At 43.1% G+C, this 23,049-nt stretch overlaps 1 protein-coding gene across 4 annotated transcripts in view; it reads right to left on the reverse strand.

Annotated features, from left to right (window-relative positions):
• AMDHD2 (amidohydrolase domain containing 2) overlaps positions 1–23,049 on the reverse strand; it is a 46,992-nt gene that overhangs the window by 19,063 nt on the left and 4,880 nt on the right. For 2 of the 4 annotated variants that reach the window (XM_029576997.1, XM_029576994.1), the window contains exons 2-4: positions 20,054–20,143; positions 18,885–18,994; positions 7,557–7,693 (exon numbers count right to left, since the gene is read on the reverse strand). In XM_029576997.1, the coding sequence (XP_029432857.1) occupies positions 7,557–7,693; positions 18,885–18,994; positions 20,054–20,080 (274 nt within the window). In that variant the 5' untranslated portion in view covers positions 20,081–20,143. The remainder of the gene's footprint in view (positions 1–7,556; positions 7,694–18,884; positions 18,995–20,053; positions 20,144–23,049) is intronic. The other 2 variants (XM_029576996.1, XM_029576995.1) reach the window with 1 other exon arrangement.

The following is a 23,049-nucleotide window of genomic DNA, read 5'->3' on the forward strand; positions in this document are numbered from 1 at the left end:
GTGAGTCTACAGAACAGCCAACTGGAAAATGAGACAGAATCCTGCCCCCAGCAAAGTACAATTTCCATATGAAGTACATTAAACAGACAGCAAATACTTATCAAAATCAACATTCTGAAAAGGAAAAAGGAATCAAAAAAATTATGGAAAAGAAATTCTGGGCCGTGTCACCCCAGAGTCAGATGGAAAGGAGGAGGTGTGCTAATGATAGTACACCCCTCTTTGAATCCCTCTCAATTGAAACTTTCTAATATGATTGGTCTGTTGCTTCTAATGGTATTGCCATCCTATTAATAGAGGGGCGATATAATAAAACCCATGCTAAAATTGGAGTTAAATTACCAAAGAAGGCGCAAGTTCTCTGGGGCTTAGACCTACATCTGAACAAAACACAAGGGGCTCAATATTCAGCCGTAACTGGCTAAGTAACTTAACTAGATATAACCTATCCAGCTAAGTTACAAGGGATATTCAGCAGCATGGCTGGTCTAACTTATCTGAGTAACTTAAGCAGATAAAAGCGAATATCGCTACTTATCCGGTTAAGTTAACTGGATAAGTAGCGCTGCACAAATCCACCCACTATCACGCCGACTAAGAGATAGCCGGATAAGTGACGTACCCAGTTATCTAGTGGCCACTGATATTCAACGAACTGTTAGATAGCCAGATGTCCTACTTATAGGGCTATTGAGCGCTGAATGTGCTTTTCAATATCGGGCCCAAGCTCTCTCGGGAAGGCACCTTCAGCTGAATGGCATGCACTTGGTGTTCTGCAGAACTGTTCAGCTGAAGGTAATACAATGCACCCTCATGTAGTCGTGAATATTTAGATAGATTTCGAATTAAAATTGAGACCTTTGATTGGAAAAATGTTCAGATTAGAAAGATGGGATTCTAGCTTATCCAAAGTATATGAGAATTTATCTCCATCACAAGATAAGGTTATGCACATTAAAAGGCATCCGACACTTTGGTTTACTGAGGAGTTGTGGGAAAAAAAAAAGAAAGTCCTCTGTTGTGCAGAGCAAAAATTGAGACATTATCATGACAAGGCTTTAAAATCAGTTTATTATAGTTATTTATTTATTTATTTATTTAAAACCTTTTTTTTTTAAACCGGTGTTAGTGTGAACATCACATCAGTTTACAATATAGCAAAATGAGTAGACCAGGCAAAATGAGTTGCAGCAATACAATGCCTCTTTAGATATAAATATTACTGCAACTCACTGGCTGCTGCACTTAATCGGCCTTCACAATTACTCAATATTTTGAGGATGTTAACTTCTGGCTCATCATTGAATGATCAGTTTCCAATTGAACATCACACTTTTGCTGATCATTTTGAGGCTAAGATTGAAATGCTGTGTAAGTAGTTAAATTTGAATGTAGAGCAGGAAGATATGCTATGTCCAGCTTTAAATGTAAGCTGAACTATCTTTAGGCCCCTTACAACAAGGAAGGTTGCTGCTATTATAGTGGGCCTGAAATCTGCTTCCTCATTATTAGATCCTTGTCCCTTCTTCCTGGTGAAATGCATCAAGAAGGTCTCTTATGAGGTTATTAGGGATGTGATTAACTGTTCATTAGTGGAAGGTTGTGTACCAAAGGGCAACAGTCAGATCTATCTTAAAGGACAGTGGTAAAGAAGGTCATGACCCAGCCAACTATCAACCCATCTCAAATATATCTACTGTGGCAAAGGTATTAGAGAAGGGTGTGTTGACACAACTAATTGAACACTTAACAGATCATATGTTGGACTGAAATCAATTCAGACTACATAAGCATCATAATACCGAATTATGAATGCTATCCTTGGTGGACATCCTAATGTGCAATTTGGATAAGGGGAGGTCAGGAGTGTTACTACAACTTGATGTGTGCGGTGCCTTTGACAATGTACGACACAAGGTCTTGATTAGGAGGTTAAAAAACATTGGGGTTACAGGGGTGGTCCTGAATTGGTTTATATCCTAAGGGATAGGACACAGTGAGTCCAGCTGGGAATTCAGCACTGTCTTTGGAAAGATTTAACATCAGGTGTCCCCCAAGGTTGTGCCTTGTCCTCTAACCTTTTCAGTTTGTATCTTTCCTCATTGGGATTAAATATACTATATGTATGCTGCTGACATGCAGATATTCATACCATGTGAGGCATCTGGTCACTTTTCTGTTCAATTTTTTCAAGGATGCATATCAAGAATAAGAGCATGACTTGCCAATAATGGTTTGGCCTTGAATATAATCAAAGACCAGGCCTACTTTGGGTTGGAAGAAATCCTTCCGACCCTGTGATGTCTTTTACATCTGTGGAGAGATATTTATTGTCATTAGTATTTGATGCGCAAAGTCTGGGCGTCCTATTGGTCTTCCGGTTAACTATGCATCCTCTTGTATGGTGCACAGCCCAGTCTGCTTTTTCCAAGTTAAAATGACTGAAGACCTTACGGTATATACTACTTCCTGCCATGTTCAGGATAGTTCTTCAGTCACTTGTGCTTACTGTAGCGGCCTTTTTGTAGGCCTAGCCAATAAGTTGTCGAGGGTGCTCTGATTAGTCCAGCATGCTGCAGCTTGGGTTTGTAGATCTGATCATATAACACTGGTGCTTACCTTCACGGGATACCGATAAATATCGGGTGAGATTTTGGTTGCTAGTCTTGGCCCAAACTATTAAGAACTGATTCCTCATGTGCTACCAGAAATCTGCTCGAGTGGTATAAGCCTTCCAAGGCCTTTGCGTTCGATGGGCCAGGATCAATTGCAGGTATCAGCCCTTCAGAATTATAGATTATAGATGACAAGGGACAGAGCATTTTTGCATGTGGTTCTAGTGTTATGGAATTCCTTTTCAGCTCAGCTACAGACTAAAGTGGACATGCAGGTTTTTAGAAAACAATTAAAGGCTGTCCTTTTTAGTGAGGTGTTTGGGGGATGTGCTAGTTTGTAATATGTTCACAATGAGCACCTAATTTGTGTTGTTCAGTAGATTTATATTTCATGTTTCTATGTATGTAAACCTGTACTGCTTGCTGAACACTGTTATGTTGGAAGTCGTGAATAATAAGATTTTCAAATAAATAAGTGCCCGCACCAAAGAGTTCACATTGGCAATGTAAATTCTCCTGGGTCTGAGGTGGAGTAACACATTGGCAGCAGCAATAGCCAATATTTGCCACCAGAAATGTGAGTTTCTTCCACCTCAGACCCCAAAGTTACATTTCCAATGTAAGCTCTCTAAGGCAGGCACCAATCGCAGGGTTTCTGGTTTTCTGGACAGCACACGCACATGTAATGCTAAAGCGTGTACTGTTCACTTGTTGGCATCCACTCAGCCAGCCTGCGCTTTGCTCATCTAGCTGTTTGTGTGTCCCTCAGAAAGCTCCTCCTTTTATTTTACTTGCCATTCCTTGTCAAAATGGCCTTGAATGAGAGAATGTGCCCACAAGTTGAGACGCAGAGCACCAATTTCACGTGCAATGCCATGTTGGTAAGGCAGGCAAATGGCAAGTAAAATCAAAGCAGAAGCTCTCATGGACAGGCACCTTCAGCTGAGCAATATGCATTTTGGTGCTGTGCATCCGACTTTGGCATCCTGTTCAGCTTTAGGTGCCCCACCCCCACCCCGAGAGCTTATGCTTTGATTTTCCTTGCCATTCTTTGCCAAAAGGGCCTTGCATGCAAGAATTTGCTATTTGGAGTGGACACTTACAGCTAGCTGAACAGCATGAAAGCTCCCTGGGGTGGGCATCTACAGTTAAACAGTGCGCCAAAGCTGAATGCATTGTTAAACTGTAGGTGCCCTCCCCGAGAGCACCGGAAATTAAACTCCTGGCTCTGAGGTGGAGTAAACTCACATTTCTGGTGGCCAAAGTTAGTCTATTGCTGTGCCCAGTGTGGCAGAAGCAGCTAGATACTACCACACTGGGCACTGCGATAGTATAACAGAAACGTGAGGAAAGGTTTACTCCTGCTCTGACCCAGAAATTACATTTCCAGCATCAAGAAACCCTGCTTTAAGTTGTCTGTCCTTTAACACACCTCCTTGCAGTGCTGAGGAATAGCTAATTGGGATTTGCATTCACCGGTGCTAAACTTCGTGCTTTTTACTATTTCAGCGCACGTGTTTTAGTAGTTAGAATCCCTGTTACATACCAGTTAGCTCTCGCCAGAAAAATGCACGCTAAAACAGGAGTAAAAACTGCACCAATATTAGCGCCCGTTAATACATCGACCACTCAGAAAGCCCCTTAAGCACCAATCTTGTCTGACATCCTTCAGTTAATATCAGGACTTTGTTTACAGTTCAAAAACATCACATTTTAGTTAACTTTAATCTGCACCCAGACGATCCAGTTGATAATACAACAAAAGACTTCTTAAACTATCAGATCTGGGATTTTCCCAATGGGTAACTTCTCCTACCCACGCCAAAGATCATCACATAGATTTAGATTTTTTGCAAACCTCCCAATTTATGGCATTCCATATTCAGGACATTCATATCTAAAATTGGATGGTCTGACCACTCTCTGATATCTTTCTCAGTGACCGGACCATTAAGCACACTTTTAATAGCTATAAATGCAACAACAACTCGCTCTAAATCTGAGCTTCCCCTACCTCATCTTTTAGGATACCTAGATCAGAACCCTAAGTCCACTTTGAAAGGCTCAATGGGAGAACAAGCAGAAACTTGGAACGGACATATTACAAAAATGGACAATATTGCTCCACCGAAATTACATGTATTTAAATCCAATAAATGAGCCCCATAGTTCTGCCTCTGTCAGAGCAGTGCTGGAGACGCTGGGAGTGGGTCAAGGGGTCCCTCGCTCCCAACTCATGTCAAAAAGGTATTGAGAGAGCAGGAAGGGAGGCACCCTGCTCCGATTTAAGAGAAAGTCGGGACAGAGGCCGGCGTACAATGCTGACCCCTTCCTAAGTCTTTACAAGGGTTTGTGGGAGGTTGGGGTAGGAGAGTACGGCCTGAGAGCCTTTCTATTAAGCTTTGGGAGGGGAATAAGGGGCTTGGCCCTCTGAATCTTTCTTTGGTTTGAGGACGACAGCGCTACTTAGCTGGATATCTTTTAAGATATCCAGTTACGTAGCACTTTACCCAGCCACGCCTAACCTAGCTGGACATACCTGATATTCAGTTAGATTAGCCGGATAACTCAATCCCTCCCAGGAATGCCCCCTTTTTTTTCTGGCTAAATTATGGCTGGATAAGTAGTTATTCTGCTATAATTTAGCCAGATAAGTGGCTGAATATGTCACATTTGCCATTTAGACAGATAACTTGTGAGTTATCTATCTGTGTGGCTTTTGAATATGGACCTCCAGTAAAATAAGGGAGACAAATCTTATTTCTCTTCTAAATTAGCTGCATCTCATAATAAGCCTCTTCAACCTTTTTCAAAATGTTCAAACCTTGAGGGATCCTCATTATTCTAATTCTGCTATAACTGGCTCATCCAGTCCTGAAAAGGCAATTTCAAACTCAATGGCTCTAAAACTAAACCCATCACAAACTCATTATCTGCTATAGATAGCTTGTCAAACTTATCCTTGGCTGAGCAGGCACCGGTAGAGAATCTCTCTATTCTTGAGGATCCTCAGTCCAGGTTTTGTCCTCCCTTATCTTTTTATCCTTTATCTCAAAAGGCAAATAAGAGACTTATCATCCGCTGGATCAAGTGGCTCCCCTCTGGAAACTCTACCCCTTTATATATTAAAGGGTGCTGAAGAGGCTCTTATTCTACAATTACTGCCATTAGTGGTAGGGCAATCTGGCTTTAGACCCAGCCACAATACAACAAGCATCAATGATGCTGTTTCTAATGGATTTTGTAAACATCTAGACATAGGACAAGATTGTGCATTAGTCTCCTTAAATTTGTCTGCCACTTTTGACATAGTCGACCATGCCATTTTGCTACATCACCTAGAATCAGTTGGCATTATGGATACGGCATTTGTCTGGATGGCATCTTTTCTTCATAGTAGGATCCAATGTGCCCAGCGAGGGAATAGTTTTTCACAAATATGGCCTTTGTCATCAAGTGTTCCTCAAAGTTTTATTTCATCCCCCTGTTATTTAATATCTGCTTGCCACCTCTGGCCAAATTAATTCCTTAGGTATTGATTACAGTATGCATGCTGACGATATGCAAATTTATTGTAACCTAGTGAGAAATTGGCAGGAGATGATAGATAATTTAAACGATGGCCTTCGAGAAGTTGAACAATGATTGATTTAAATCAAGCCAAAACTGCAGCATAATAAAACAAACAGTTGTTAAGGATAAAACGCCCCTGGATATGCTTATCCAGCCCTCACATTAGGATTAGAACCTATAACATAGTAATTTAAAGTTTATAAATTTTATTATGAGAAGCACTGGTTGGATTCGTTCCCAAGGTCCTGTTTCTGAGATTGGCAGGCCGCTGTATTTTATACAAGTTGGAGCCTGCATAAACTACTATTTAACTGATACTGATCTCCGGATTATCATCCAGGCCTTAATCTCAGTTTACATCAACTACTGCAAATCTTTATTGGTGGGACTGCCAAATATGTAGCTAAGTATCTAATAGTCTAAAAATGATAGCGACATACTTTAATAATATTGCTACTATGTTTATGAAATGATGGGTCCAATCATACTCCTAAAATTTTAACCTCATCACTGAAAGGGATATTCTGCATTCTAGATTACACATAATATTTGTGTAATGCCATCCGTTTATACGTTCCATTAAGGTCCTTACACTCGACACAACAGAATTACCTGAGACTCCTGCTGTTAGGTTGATGGAGAGAAAACGGAGCGCGGTTTTTTTTGTGTGCAGGCCCACACCTCTGGAATTCCTTACCAATCTCTATTAAATCTATAGATGATTTTTCAACTTTCCCAAACAAATATAAAGCTTGGCTCGCTGCAGAAAACACCAATTAATCTGATTTTTGTCTGTTTTTATATGTTTTGTTGTGAACCGCTTTGTAGCCTCCTGAGGGAGGCAGTCTGTAAATGTGAAAATTATTGCAAGAACAACTACAATCACCCATGCCTTGGTCACTAACTGTACAAACTATCAGCCCTAGGTCTATTCAACATGATCAACACAGACCCCCCTCCCTCCCCCCATGAAATATCATTCTTTTCTGTTTTGTTGAGTTTTGTTTACTGTGTGTTCCGGTTGTAACATCGTATTATATGCCAGCCTTGCATGTCACTTTGTATACTTGTTTTAGGAAAGGAATGTACTTGGTTCTGCAGTTCAGAATAAGACACCAGATCCAGATACTCACTTTCTTCAAGGAAAAACTGGTGCCCTGCATTCCTGGTGGCTCCAAGCAGAGCCATCAATAACAATCCAGTGCACTCAACTAATATTTATCCTCTGGTATAAAATGATGTTTCCAGCAGCACTGTATCCATAATCGTGCAGGTCACTGTTATGGCTGTGAAATTAATGAGCTCACTCCTGCACACAGAAGGACGTGAAAGCTTTCCCCTAAATCGAAAGACAGAGAGGTGTCTTACCATTGATCTGTGTGTCGATGAATCCCGGTGCAATCAGACTATTCTGGCAATCCACCAGGAGATCAGCCGACCCTTTCTCATCAAAAAACAGCTTCTCGGGGTTCAGGATCTTTCCTTCTCGCACCCACAGGTCCTCTCTGGAAGAAGATCAGATGGATTAATCCATCTCTGTGTGCCGGGCCAGGAGCTGCAGACACATACAATTACTAGAATCTAATTCAGACTCAGATGCTCATAATGTGGCTTACCCATTAGAGAAATGAACTGCAAAAACGAAATCGAATCTCCCTACTTACTGTGTGACAATGAGAAAGTCATTTAAGCTCCCTGTGCTTCCGATCTAACTTTTACTTAAATGAATGCATGAACATGTACAGAGAAAGCAGCAGAAGAAAAATATGGCCCCCAACTTCCTGCTCTAACTAGAAGACGATCTGAAACTTGGCACCATGCATCATTTTGCTGCTGTTTTATAAGCCAAGATTGATGTTATGAAGACATCGTATGTCTATTTATTTCACAAATAGACATACGTCATCGTATCACTGTCTCTTTATGGTCCCATCATCGAATAGCCACAAGTACAATTAAATTGCATTCTTACCACTTTTCCCATATTTTTCCTGCTGGTTTCTCGTTTACCCAACTCTGCATTTATAAAGTGCTTTGATTTGACCCAAAAAGATTTATTAATAACAAGGCAAATCTAATACCAAGAAAAGTAAGCTGAAGCCAGAGCAAGAAATTCTAAAAGATAAGAGAGTACCAATTGTGGACTGAGGGGGAGGAAGAGGATGAAGAAGGTGGCAATGCTGGAGAAGGGTTAGCGGATATGGTGAGGAAGTTTTCTCCAGAACTGGAGGGATAGGATGCCTAAGAACTGAACAACTTGTAGTGTGGACTTACTACAGGGCAGAAGAGGGACTGAGAGCAGGATTTTTGAAGCTGAGCAGAGCGAACATCTGGGAGTGCAAGGGTAAGTTCAAGTTTTCAGGTGAATAGAATAAAGTGGAACTAACAGGCGAGTATGAAAAACAAAGCAGAAAGCAGGATCAAGAACTCAGGTTAGGGAACTGGTGGAGGAGTGAGGAGATGCAGAGATCTAAAGGAGACATGATACAAGCTCGAAAATGGAGACTTTTTGGGAAGGTTTGGGGTACGTGAATTTGATCAAGTCTGGGATTTCTACTCTCCCTGACCTCAAGCAGACAAACAGACAGGGATCCTTAGCTCCTGGGGTAGGAAGCAGTGTTCTATTGAGGACTGGTAACTGATTAAAAGGCCAGAAACAGAGGATAGGAGTAAATGGTCGGTTTTCTAAAATGGACAAAGGTCATTAGGGAATACCACAGGGATCGGTACTGGGACCCGAGCTGTTTAACATTCATAAATGATCTGAAAAAGGGAACTATGAGCGAGTGAGGTGATCACATCTGCAGCTGATACAAAACTATTCAAAGTTATTAAAACAGCAGTGGATTGCGCAGAACTGCAGAAGGTTCTTGTGAGTCTGGGCATCTGTATGGCAGATAAAATGTAATGTGGAAAAGTGCAAAGTGATGAACACAGGGAAAAATAATCCCAGCTACAAGCACATGATAGTGGGTTATGTATTGGCAGTTACTACCCAGGAAAAGGACTTTGGAGTCCTTGTGGACAATACGTTGAAATCCTCAGCTCGGTGTACGGTGGGGGTAAAAAAAAAAAGTAAATAGAATGTTAGGAATGGCCCAAAAAGGAATGGAGAATAAAACAGGGAATATCATACTGCCTCAGTACTGAGCCATGGTGTGACTACACCTTCAGTACTGTGTGCAGCTCTGATCACTTCACCTCAAGAAAGCAGAACTAGAAAAGGTGCAGAGGAGGGTGAGAAAAATGATAGAGGGGATGGAGAATCTCTCCTGAGAGGGGGCTTGATAGAAGTTTATAAAATCAGGAGTAGGTTGGAACAGGTGAATAGAAAACAGTTATTTCCCCCTTTCAAATTATACTAAAACAAGAGGATACATTATAAAAACCAAATCAAGGGAACACGCCATGAAACTAACAAGCATGTTTTATTGTAAATCACCTAGAAATGCTGATAGGCGGGTTAAATTTTATAAATAAACCTGGGTAATGTGTTTTGCACAAGTTCCTGAAGGAAAAATCCATACCACTTTTAAACCCTGCAATGCTAACTGCCTTGGTCACGTCCTCTGGCAACAGATTCCACAGCTTGATTGTGCGCTGAGCGAAAGAATACCTTCTACAATTTGCTTGGAAGCTGCTGGACAATCATAACAACATAAGAAAATGCCATACCGGGTCAGACCAAGGGTCCATCAAGCCCAGCATCCTGTTTCCAACAGTGGCCAATCCAGGCCATAAGAACCTGGCAAGTACCCCAAAACTAAGTCTATTAAGTCTATTCTTTAGTCTATCAGATAGACTAAAGAAAGCTGTGTAACAGGAATTAGATCCTACTTGCAACCTGGACTGGCCACTGTCGGAGACAGGATGCCGGGCTCGTCGAACCTTGGTCTGACCCAGCATGGCGATTCTTATGTTCCAGCTGTGCGGACAGAGTGACTGCAGCCCCCAAAAAACACTAAATTACTAGGGACCCCTGCAAGAAAATGAGTCTATGCCTGGTGATTTTTCTGCACTGTTTAAGGGACTTCTCTGCAACAGTAACAGGATATATGAGATGACCATAAAAATGCTGCACTGCAAAATGTGATGTAAGAAAAGAAGTCCTTGGACAAAAGGACCTAAGAACAAGTCCGAGGTTACATTGTTGCCCATCAGTAAAGTCACATAGTAAGTGCAAAACATACCAGAGGAGATGGTGCACATCTGATCATTGGCACTAAGCATTTTAGAAGAAATTATTTCCAATTCCTTAGAGAATCTCAGCCTAATAAAACATCACCTCCTGTTTTGTTATCCCAGTCACTCTTTGGGTCTTTTGTTATGGATTTCCTTTTTTATATGTAAGATATATGTAACACACCCCCAAATGGTGATCTTTAGTCCAAGCAAAGTAATAGTCCTTATAGGAGTGCTAGCACCTTTGAACTGGGTGACTCTAGGAGCACTAGGAGACAGGCACATTGATTTTTGCAGTCTCACTGTAGAGATCAATCCTCTAGCACTGCTCCTTATGGCTGGCAGGAACTGCCACTAGTGCGGGCAGCTGACTTTCTTCTCTCCCCAGGATTGAGCGCAATGCATTTCCCAGTCGATGCTGATGGACAGGGGACTTGATCCCGAAGCTGCGGCACGACAGTGTACAGAGCTACAGCCTGAGTCACAAGGCCAGTCCCACAGTCATGTGTTTTAAGAGACGTCACTGTGCTGTCATTAGGTAAGAGGACCAGGATGCAAACTAGTGCAGGCATTATTGCACTAGCTATTAGATTATTATGACACAGACAGAAATCCTTCTCAGAATTGATGGTCATTAGACTCTCTGCTTATACATGCTGTTCATTAAATCAATTTTCACAAAGGTTACTTGGTTTCCATCATACTGAGAGAATCTGAGAATTTTACATTCAGAAAAAAACATCTGCCAGGACTGTGTATAACAAGTATGAGAACTGAGGAGATAACACAAAATTATTTCACCTTGTTAAATCACAAGCAGATTGTGTGAAATTGTAGGAGGACCTTGCAAAACTGGGAGATGGGACATCCAAATGGAAATTTAATTTATTGTGCACAAGTACAAAGTGATGCACATAGACAAAAAAGAGCAAGTTTGCTTACCGTAAACGGTGTTTTCCGTACATAGCAGATGAATTAGCCATGCTGTACGGGTACGTTCTCCGTGCCACTAGGTGGCGGAGCTCTCAAAGTCTATTAAAGACTTTTAGCTAGGTATTCCCTCTCTCCTGAATCCTGATAGGATTACCTCAGGCTCCTCAGTCAGTATCAAAGCAAGGTAGGTGGGCTAGAACTGTCTGGGGAGGCGGGCGGGTCAGCATGGCTAATTCATCTGCTATCTACGGAAAACACCGTTTACGGTAAGCAAACTTGCTCTTTTCACATAGATAAGTAGCTGAATTAGTCATGCTGTATGGGAGACCCCAGCTGACGTATTGAGCAATTAGTATGTGTCATTGAATTTATTATTATTATTAATTTTTTTTTTTTTTTTTGCTCAATACAATGATAGTGGCGGACAGTTCCTATGAAGGCCGTATTTGTTTGGAATTTGTGCGCTTCTGTAGGATAGTCCGTCGGAAAGGGATAAACCACCGTCTGTTTGCATAAACACTTGTGGGATGTGAACATGGTGTAGTGGTGACCGTGTCACCGCTTCACAGAGGTCTATGAGAGGTACTTGATGGAGAGAGAGGCAATCAAGGTTGTCATCTCTGCACATGATGCACCCTTAGGGTGGTAGATAGCATATGCGACTTTTTGTTATCGCTGAAAAAGGATATAATTGGATATCTCTATGGATAACGTTGTTCTCGTCACTGGATGCCCTTGTGCATTTGGATTGACGAAGAAAACAATTGTCAGGTTCAATTGGGTGACAGGATGCGCTTTTTGTAGTATGCCAGCGCACACTGACAAAGGTATGTCACCTTGCCTTATTGTTAATTGCAATAGGCTTGGATGGAACTTAGGGAAGGTGATGGTTTAGTTAATGCAGAAACGGGACATTACCATTAGTAGAAAATCTGGGCAGTAAATCAATGCTTGTAATTCACTTGGTCTTCTTGTAGGAGTTAAATCAACGAGGAAAGCACCTTCTGTGAGAGGTAGCGAAGGTGACATGTGTAGAGATGTAAAGGAAAAAAGCATTAGCTGTTCGAGATCCATGGTAACGTGCCACGGCACTGGTGGTTTGTCAGGTGTATAACAAGGAATAATATGAAAGATTTTCTTCCTCTAGATGAAGGTGATAAGCTGTAATGGTGCTTACAGGAACTTGTAGCGAGGAGTCGCAATGCCCTAGCTGCCTTGTAGATGGAGGCAGGACAGAAGTCGGCCAGGTGGCCAGTTAAGGGGGCTATACATGTTGATGACACTCGGAAGCCCAGCGGGACAACCTTCCTGTACTTGAATGTGGTGGAGAGTTGTCCTGAGGATAGGAGAAAAATGTAGATAAGCGCACTCGTCAATCTCCATGCCATAAGGTGTAGGGGGAGGCATGGAGAGGATAATCCCTCATCCTAGGGAAGAAGCTATGAGCTGCGTCCAGGAGAAATCAGTTGCGGAGTGAAAGCCATCATAGATAACTGTACCATGGATGTGTTGACTATGTTGGCGCGATAAGGAACAAATGCGCTTGGCTTTTTTTTTTTTTTTTTTTTTTAAAGACATATCTGCGATAAGGCCGATTCACTCTGTCTTCTATGCATCTCTGGAGTTTGAGAGATGAATTGTATCGGAGGGAATGCATAAATATGCATTGTGACCAATCACTGAGAAAGGTGCTTGAAGTTCGAGTGAGCTCAGAGAAATCAAATAAAGATGTCTTTAGTGAGACATCTTAGTGAGAATTTGTCTTAAGTTACCTTTGTGGGAGCGAAGCGATGTTGAGTTTGTCCGGTCTGGACTCGGCAATACCGGGCAGGTAATTGATTGAAGTGAGATGGACATTCAATGAGCGTGATCCAGCCTCTGAAACTGCCTCTTCCAGGAGCCGGATACTCTCTTTTTTAAAAACAATGAAAGTCGGACTCCGTGTGAATCATGACTAGGATTCCCTGGTAGGGAATCCTGAAGGCTGATGTGCAGTGTGTGTTTGTAGGAGGTCGATAGAGCGTGTGTCTGAAATTCGTTCAGATGCTGAGGTGAGTCCTATTTGATTGCACTGGGAAGGTAGGGGCAAGCCCGGTGAAATGTCAGCGGGAGTAGCCAGCATTGTGTGTTCATTTCTTTCTTTATTTTTTTACTGCAGGCCAAGGAATGTCAGTGGCCCAGGAATTTAGAAAAATGGAGTCCATTCGTGTCCAAGTCTGCACTGCACTTGGCAGATATGCAAGCGCATATGTGGAACTATGGAGGTGGATGCCGTACGTGTCCCAGAACTGTTACGGTCTGGCAGGTTGTCAGTGTAGTACTGTGAAGTAGAGTTGAAAAATCTGTTGAGAGTGAATGCTCTTAGGTGAGGTAGAAAAAACCTTGTATTGAAGATTGCTATGCAGGCTCTTATGAATTGTAGTTTGAATAGACTGGAAGGTTGACTTCTGTTCCCTCTTTTTTTTTTTTTGGCAGTGGATTAGGAGTCCTAGATTGTCTAGGAAAGAATCGCCTGCAAAATCTGCTGCTTGGTAGTATTGAAACAGATGGCACCAAGAAATTATCGTCTAGTTAGGGAAACATTACTCCCTCTGACGACGAATGGTGCGGCACCATCATGTCCCAGCATTTGGTGAAAACTTGTGGGAAAAATAAGGCCGCATGGAAGAATCTTGTATGGCCGAATAGTTACCTTCCTGGAAAAACGAGGTAGCGTTAGGTACTGGGGTGCATCGATAGGTAAGCATATGTCTGCTTCAAAGGCAGTGTGATCCCCGGGATGAAGGAGTGACGAATGGTTCTGAGAGAAGCAGTCCGCATCTATTAGATTTATATCTATCTATTTATTTATTTGTGAAACACATTAATTCAATGTAATGTGAGTTCACATTGGGAAATAAGTGGGTAACTTTTTTCCCCCAGAGGCAATGAGGGTAGCTGTATGATTGCTAAAGACATGACCAGGGCTTTGGAGGCCAAGGATCCGTAGGATGCTGCGGCTGGCGAGGCGTCTTAGTACGTTAATGTGGTGCGTGTATTTGATCAGCTTGCTGTCTCGATGATCGAGAAGACGGCGCTCACAAGCAGAGTAAGGCTGTAGGTTATTTACCTTTCCCCCTTTTTTTTTTAATCCTGAGTAGAGGGCCGAAGCTGAATATTAACGTCGTGAGAAGATGGACGTTGTTTTGTGACTGTATCGATGAAGTAATCTCCGAATAATTTGACCGGACATAGTAATATGCCCAGTTGTCGTTAACATCATCCTGTTTGGCGTTAGAATTTAACCATGGAAGGTGGTTGGCTGCCAAGGTATTTGCTGAAGTCTTAAAAGAGACTTTCAAGCTCCGGAAAAAAAACCAAAACGGAGTTCAGGAAGAGCTTCCACTTGTACTCGAGGTTAAGGAATTGAGGCAAGCTTATTAGAAAATGTGGTTCTTAGAGCCTGTCGAGTATCAAGATATGCGATGCACAATTTCTTGGTTAGCATGGGGGTCGTGAGTCTTTTGTATATGTATTGTATATGTATATGTATACAAAAGCAAAACAGAAGGGGTAAAGTCTTTCTTTACCCCTTATATATACAAAAGACTCACAACCCCCATGCTAACCCCCATGCTAACCAAGAAATTGTGCATCGCATAAATATATATATATATCTTTTTTTTTTTTTTATGGCGTTGTCCACTGATTTATCCTCAGTTGGCAATTTTTTGGAAGGGATCCTGTAGCACGAGACATTTGTATTGTCTACTCAACCACTCGGAGCGAGGTGGAAGGCTAACGTTATTTATTTTATTTATTTATTGAAGGCTTTTATATACCGACTTTCTTGATACAAATCAAATCAACTCGGTTTACATCGAACTAAGCAGTAACTATAAATAACCAATCAACAAGAGACAATTTAGGGAGCATAAAAGTTACATTATAACAAGGAAGCCTTAACTGGGAGTAGGAAATAAAGAGGGTGAACGAAGATAAATACTATATACAAGGGAGGGAGGCAAGAAGCCGACCTCTTAATAGCTAGTAAGCGTGATTTGGTGATTGTTTATTTACATAAGTGAGTGAAGGAACAGTTCTAAATCAGGCTGTGGAGCTTGTAGTGGGGAAGGCTAGGCAGAACAGCCATGTCTTTAGTTAGTGTGGAAAAAAAAACGAATCTGTCAGTCGAACCTCTAGTCAATGTGAGAAAAATGTTGGAGGATCCAACAAGGGAGACTTTCAGGGATCTTCCGTATTGGTATTCACTGGGAACTATGGTAGGTTATTGGTTCAGCAGGAACCTCCCAATCTCTTAGTTGCCCATCAGCCTCGTACGTGGAAATGGAATGCAACTGTTTATAATTGTTATAGTTCGACTTATATTGCCTGCATAGGCGGTATATGTGCTCAAGGACGAACTTGGGTCCAGTTTGCCCGTCTACGTCGGTAATTATTTTATATAATTTATTTATTTTTTTAATGCCTATTAATAGGCTACGTACTGGTTTGAGAGGCCGTCATTCTTTCTTTTTCTTTTTTTTACACGCCTTAGTGCTAGCAGGCGCTGGTGGCCATAAGTGTGTGTGCACACTTGCTATCTGCATTTTAATTCTGGCGCAACTTATGTTCGCACCTATAGTCCGGCATATACAGTGAGCCTTGTGCTCACAATCCGGTTGTGTGTTGCACCTATTTTTTTTTTTTTCGTACACCCAAACGCCTTGGTGGTAGGAGATGCTTGACAAGCACAATAGTGTTGGTACACTCAGCACACGCACCGATGTTGTGGCGTGTCTGGTGCTCGTGCCAATGCTCCAGCTCGTTCATTGGGTCCTGCGGTTAATCTCCCGCTGGTGCTGTGCCCCTCTGTTGTAATGAATGGATCTCGAAGTCAATAGTTATGCCATGGCTCAGCAGCATCGATGCTTTGTCTCGCTCGGTGCCCACATCGATGCGTCAGTGTGCCCGGGCTTGCGTCGGCGCGCCAGGGGCCACGTTGATGTGTCGGCAAGTCTTCGTCCGCGTTGATATGGCGGTGCGCTGGCAGCCGCATCGATGCACCAGCGCCAGCGTCGATATGTCAGCTCTCCCTTGATGTCTCGGTGTACCGGTGCCCACATCAGCGCAGCGGTGCTCGCTTTGACACTTTGGCGCCCATGTCGGCACCCGTGTTTCACAGTCGGCGCTCTGGCGGCCGCGACGATGCGCCGGCGGCCACATCAATGCGCCCGCGCGCTGGCCACCATGGCGATGCATCAGAACCAGCGTTGGTATTTCAGCGCTCCCTCGATGTCTCGGCACACCGGTGCCCGTCGGCGCATCGGTGCCCGCGTTTCAAAGTCAGCTGTCTGGCGTGAAGTTTTGGGCCTTCGCGTGTGGCGCCCGCAATGAAAGTTTGGAGCGCCGGAGTTGGCTTTTTTTGCAGTCGGGGGGCTGGCATGGATATGCTCTAGCCTCCGTTAGAAGCCCACAATTATCTTCCTTTGCCCCTCCCCCAGCCTCTACTCAATGCCAGCCCGTAGATTCGGGGGGGTTAACCGAGGAGGCTTGTTGAGGTAACCGTCGTCCGGAAGGGGGAGGGGTGCCCTGAGATGTCGCAAACTATCTCGTATGGGAGGCTGCTGAGAAATTGTTGGGGTTTTTTTTAACTACTTTATTCTTGTTTCCTTACATCTTGTATAAATAGATAGAAAAATATAGATGGTTTCCATTCTTTTTAAGTTGAAGAGGAGGAGAATTAGAGAGCTCCACGCACACTGTTGCGCGGAAAAATTCAGACTGAGGAGCCTGAGGTAATCCTGTCAGGATACAGGAGGGAGGGAGTACCTAGCTAAAAGTCTTTAATAGACTTTGAGAACTCTGCCACCTAGTGGCACGGAGGACGTACCCATACAGAATGGCTAATTCAGCTGCTTATCTATGTGAAAATAATTTAAACTGTAATTACATGATGTAAAGTTTCATATTAGGAGTCACCACCCAGGAAAAGGATTTAAGCATCATTGTGGACAATATATTGACCATTCCTAGAGTACTGTGTGCAATTTTAGGCACTGCATCTAAAAAAAAAAAAGATATAGTGGAAATAGAAGGGCAATCAAAATGATAAAGGGAATGGAACTGCTACCCTAAGAGTAAACGCTAAAGAGATTAGGGCTTTTCAGCTTGGGGAAGAAATGTCTGTGGGGAGATATGATAGAGGTCTTTAAAATAATGAGTAGAGTGAAACAGGTATAGGCAAATCAGTTTACACTTTAAAAAAAAAAATTAAAAAATACAAAGATTAGGGGACACCCCATGAAATAACAAAGTAGCACATTTAAAACAAATCACAGAAAATATTTTCACAGTGCACAATTAAGTTCTGGAATTCAATGCCAGAAGATGTGGTAAAAGCAGTTAATGTAACTGGGTTTAAAAAAAAAGGTATGGACAAGTTCCTGCAGGAAAAGTCCAAAAATAGTTATTAACCAGGCAGACTTGGAGACAGCCACTGCTTATCCCTGGGAATAAGCAACATGGGATCTACTTATTACGTGACATCCCGCCAGGTGACCTGGATTGGCCGCTGTTGGAAACAGGATGCCGGGCCTCAATGGACCCTTGGTCTGACCCAGTATGGCAATTCTTATGCTCTTGAACTCCCTCACTTTTGTGCAGTGCTAGAGTCTGTTGCCATTCTTCAGCAGGAGACTGCAAAACAAAGAAGGTGGTGGTGGGGGGGGGGATGGAGAGTGGGGGCCAGACACCCCCCTCCTCATGTTCTACAAGAAGATTTTTGAACCAGAATGACCTGGCATGGGTATGATAGCGGCAAACCAGATCGGGCCATCTTGGAAAGGAATCCAAGTGCCCTTCTCTCATAAACCAGAATCCAAGTGCCCTTCTCTCATAAACCAGAATCCAAGTGCCCTTCTCTCATAAACCAGAAATAATTCATGGAAACATAGTACAGTGGAGTGGAAAAAGGACCAACTGCCCTAGTCAGTCTGCCCGGTAATTCCTTCAATCCTGGGCAGCCGATATCCCAGCCATCAGCTTCTAAACAGTATGACATGAGAAGCCTTTTATTATGAGTGCCTAATTTCTAGCGAAAAAAAATCTTCATTATATAAGGAGTGCATTTTCCCCACTAATCTGTGCCAGAAACATAAGAAAAGCAGAACAGAAACACAGAATTCTATCACTCCTGCTTCATTTTGTTTGGATATAATTGGGAATTGCTTTTTTTCTGCACTCATAATTAGACAGTGAAACAGATGAAGAGCTGAGCATTTAAAGTGACGTTTCTATTAATAGGTCCCTATGCTGCCTTGTGATTTTTCACTAAAGCAGGAGGCTGCACTAAATACACAGGAAGGAAACAGCTGGATTTCAAAGGCTTCCCAGGGAAAATAAAGGTCAGGACTGCAAGCCTTCTCCAGCTGTGCTGTGCTGTGCTACCTGCTCCTCTCCTAGTGCCAAACATCCTACAGGATCCCTCCTGTACTGCACCTATCCGACTGTACTGACATTTTTCTGTCCGTTGCCCAAGCCAGACATGAGTCAGATCCCTTCAGCACTATCCTCATTCCATCCCAGGGAGTCCCCCGTTACCTCTGCAATTTGTGGTCCTTCAAGATTCGGCAGTTTGTGAACTGAAAGATGGGCGCATCCGACACGGACTTGTTAGACGGCATGGTCAGGCCAGGAGAATGGAGTGGACACTGGAAGAGAGAGGATGGCTGAATATTATTAGAGCAAGAAATTGGATTCCTCTTTAAGGGAAAACATAATTACATGAATTCATTATGGCTGCTTTCTTATTTTCCTATAAGTTTTCCCAGATCAGCAGCAGAGTTCAATGGAAGAAAGCCTACCATATGAAAGCTTAAAAGATCTACTTTATTAAAGACCACTGATGTAAGAAATCAAAAAATAACAAGTGCTCATAGCTGCTAATGGTAAGCTCCAAAATGCCCTCCATTAACTCAACAATAGCTTAGAGAGAGCAGGCATCCTTTGGAAGTAAAATGCTACTCACTTTCCTTAACTTGATATGTAAACTATGGGCAGAGGTGGTTCATACATCTAATAAATAAAAAACAGAACATAATTTTGTATGCTATATTTGGGACAGCCTGACACTCAGAAGAAGCCACACCAGAGGGAGAGGTGTGGTGACTCTGGGAGGCGTAAAAGAAGCAGTGGCAGCTCTAAGAAGGAAGAGAGACAGGCCAGTGCAAGGACACCATAATTTTATAAGAGGGCAGGGGCCAAGGCAGAAGGGCCTGTGAGGGGGCTGGCATCATGCCCCTGATGTCACCTGTTCCTTTCTTCCCCCAAAGTGCAGCAGTGGGCCCAGTGGTGGAAGGGCACTCACTGATCCAGCATGTACTACACTCCTGGGGGAATTCTGCATACAACATTTTAAAATTCTGCAAAATTCTGTATCTTGGTCAAATTAACACAATATACATGACAATCTTTAAGTAATTAATTTAAAATGAGAAAATTACTATTTACACCTGATAATTTCCTTTTCTTAAGGTGGATAGATGGATTCAGGTCTAGTGGGTTATACACCTCTACCAACAAATGGAGATGGAGCAAACTGATGTCACAGTATATATATACACCCCTGCAGTGACATCAGGCTGCCAGTATTCTCTTCAAAAGCAACTGTGAAAAGATTAGCAAAAAACATAATTAAAAAAAATATAACCATTTCAATACTCAGCCAACATGAAAAACTGAGCTCAGGAAAGAAGCGCATAAACACTTACCAGTAATCCCCTGGAACATGTAGCCATACAGGGCGACCATCACACAATCATTTGGCAGCCAAGGGCAGGAAGCTGAATCCATCTATTCACCTTAATGAAAAGGAAATTATCAGGTAAGTAGTAATTTCTCATTTCCTAGCATGTGGACAGATGGATTCAGGACCAGTGGGATGTACCCAAGCTACTCCCAAATAAGGTAGGAGGCTGCCCCTGGTCCAGTCAACACCGCACGTGCAAAGGGTGCACCCAGATGATAACACCTGGAAAAGGTGTAAGGAGGATCATGTCGCAGCTTGGCAAATGTCAATGGGAGACAGCGACCTAACCTCAGCCCGTGACACTGCCTGAGCCCTAATGGAATCCACATAAGCGGCCGTGACCACCTCCTTAATCCAGCAAGCTATTGTAGCCCACAAAGCTGGTTCGCCCTGTTTTCCTTCACCATGAAGGACAAACAGACAATATATCTTTGGAAGAGTTTAGAAACCTCAAGATACTTCACATCTCTCTTGACATCCAAGGGATGCAACAGGCGATATTCTTCTGCATCTCTTTCCTTATCCAAAGACGGCAAGGAAATGGACTGATTCAAGTGAAAATCCGAGACCACTTTAGGTAAGAATGAAGGAACAGTATGCAGCTGTATCGCTCATGGAGTCACCCAAAGGAAAGGCTCCCGGCAAGACAAGGCCTGCAGCTTGGAAATTCGACGGGCAGAACATATTGCCACCAAAAACACAGTTTTCAAGGTCAATAACTGCTACACAGCGGTCAAAACATAGGACCCGCCAAGAAATCCAACAGCTGGTTAAGACTCCACAAGGGAGGACGAAGATGTTTCACTCCCTTCAAGAAACGGGCCACATCAGGATGAGACAATAAGGATTTACCATTCACCTGGCCCCTGAAACAGGCAAGAGCCGCAATCTGTACCTTCAAGGAATTAAGGGCCAAGTCTTTATTTAATCCATCCTCCAAAAATTCCAAAATGAGCAGGATCTTAACGAGGAATAACATCTTGATCTTCACACCAAGCCTCAAATACATGCCAAACCTGCACATAGGTTAAGGAAGTGGAAAACTTGAGCTCGTAGCAAGGTGGCAATCACAGCAGAAGAATATCCATGCTTCAACAAGCAAGCCCTCTCAAGGGCCATACCGTAAGATAAAACAGGGAACTGTTAGTTGCGGTCAAGCAAACACCCACACAAACACACTCCTTCCTTCTTAAAGTGTGTCTCCTCTCCTATATTCTAATCTCCACCTTTATCTTAAACTTCAAAGAACTAAAGTTAAGTAACACCAAACTTTTAGCAGAGTTAGAAAATCTAGACATAACTTATAACACTCACCAAATAGTACTTATTATGATATAATGTTACAGTATTCTTGATGGCACCTGTGTAAGAGTTAGAATTCCAGACACTTTATGCAACATAGTTTTTGTGCCTTATTGTGAACCGTTGTGATGGCACCCGCTTAACGACGGTATAGAAAAGATTTTAAATAAATAAATCTTCATGAAGAACAGGCCCCTGCTGCAACAGATTCTTGTGCAATGGAAGATAAGGGGGGGGGGGGTTTCTCTACCAGGAATCTTTGCAGATCTGCATATCATGGTCTTCTGGGCCAATCTGGTGCCACCAGGAGCAACATCCCCCTGTGGCCTTTGATCCTGCAAACTATTCTGCCCAATATGGATCATGGGGAAAGGCATACAGCAGCTTGTCTTCTGGCCAGACCTGCAAGACAGCATCGATACCCCAAGGACCTTGGATCTCTCCAGCAACTGAAGAATTGAGGAACCTTCGCATCGCGAGAAGTTACCAGCAGTTCTAGGAACAGAAGGCCCCAGTGATCGACTATCAGCTGAAATGCCTCATCCAACAATAGCCATTCTCCCGGGTCCAGACTCTCCCTGCTGAGAAAGTCTATTCTTAATTGTTTTTTCCTGCAACGTGAGAGGCCAACATCTCCTGGAGATGCCCTTCCACCCATTCCATAAGTTGATCTATTTCCTGCAACACTTGTGGCTCTTGGTTCCTCCCTTCCAATTATGTAATCCACCATAGTTGCATTGTCTGAAATTACGCAGAACGCTCGACCTGCAGTTTGCTGCTGAACTGCAAGCATGCCAACCAGACCGCTTGGACTTCCAGGCGATTGATGCTCCAGAGAGATTCTTCTGTATTCCAGGGTCCTTGGACCATTAGTTCCTGACAGTGAGCTCCCCAACCCTGGAGACTCATAACTGTCGTGAGCACCAACCAGTCTGGCCATGTCAAGGAAACACCCTTTCTCCAATGATCCGCCTGCAAACACCACTAGAGGTGAGAGCAGATTTCCATCGGAAAGTGGAGCCAAATCGAATAGTCCTGAGACTGCAGGTTCCAACAAGACAGCAGGGAGCACTGAAGATGATGCATATGTACTCTCATCCACAGAGTTGCCACCATCAAACTGAGTACCTGCAGATAGGACCACACTGTTGGGCGTATATTATTCACCAAAAGTCGCACCTGCGATATCAACTTCTGAATACGAACTTCTGGCAGAAAACTTTGCCGTGCCTTGTATCAAATCAAACACCCAGATACTCCAATGACTGAGATGGCTGAAGACTGCTCTTGGCTAGGTTCATCACCCAACCGAGCTTCTGCAACAGGAGCGAGTCACCAGGCGGCTCTCTTCCAGAGACTTGGCTCAAATCAGCCAGTCGTCCAAATATGGGTGTACTAGGTCATCCCTTCTCAACTCTGCCGCTGCCACCACCAACATAACCTTGGAAAAAGTTCTGGGAGCAGTGGCCAGACCAAAAGGCAGCACCCAAAACTGGTGCCCCAGCACCGCGAAATGCAGAAAACGGTGTTCCAATTGGATGGGAATATGGAGGTACACCTTGGACAGATCCAAGGTGGTCAGAAATTTCCCCGACTGCATAGCCATTATCACCGAGTGCAATGTCTCCATGCAAAAATGACAGTTGACTCCTTTGA

The sequence above is a fragment of the Rhinatrema bivittatum genome, chromosome 14, assembly GCF_901001135.1.
Source record: "Rhinatrema bivittatum chromosome 14, aRhiBiv1.1, whole genome shotgun sequence".
In the NCBI taxonomy this organism is placed as follows: Eukaryota; Metazoa; Chordata; class Amphibia; order Gymnophiona; family Rhinatrematidae; genus Rhinatrema; species Rhinatrema bivittatum.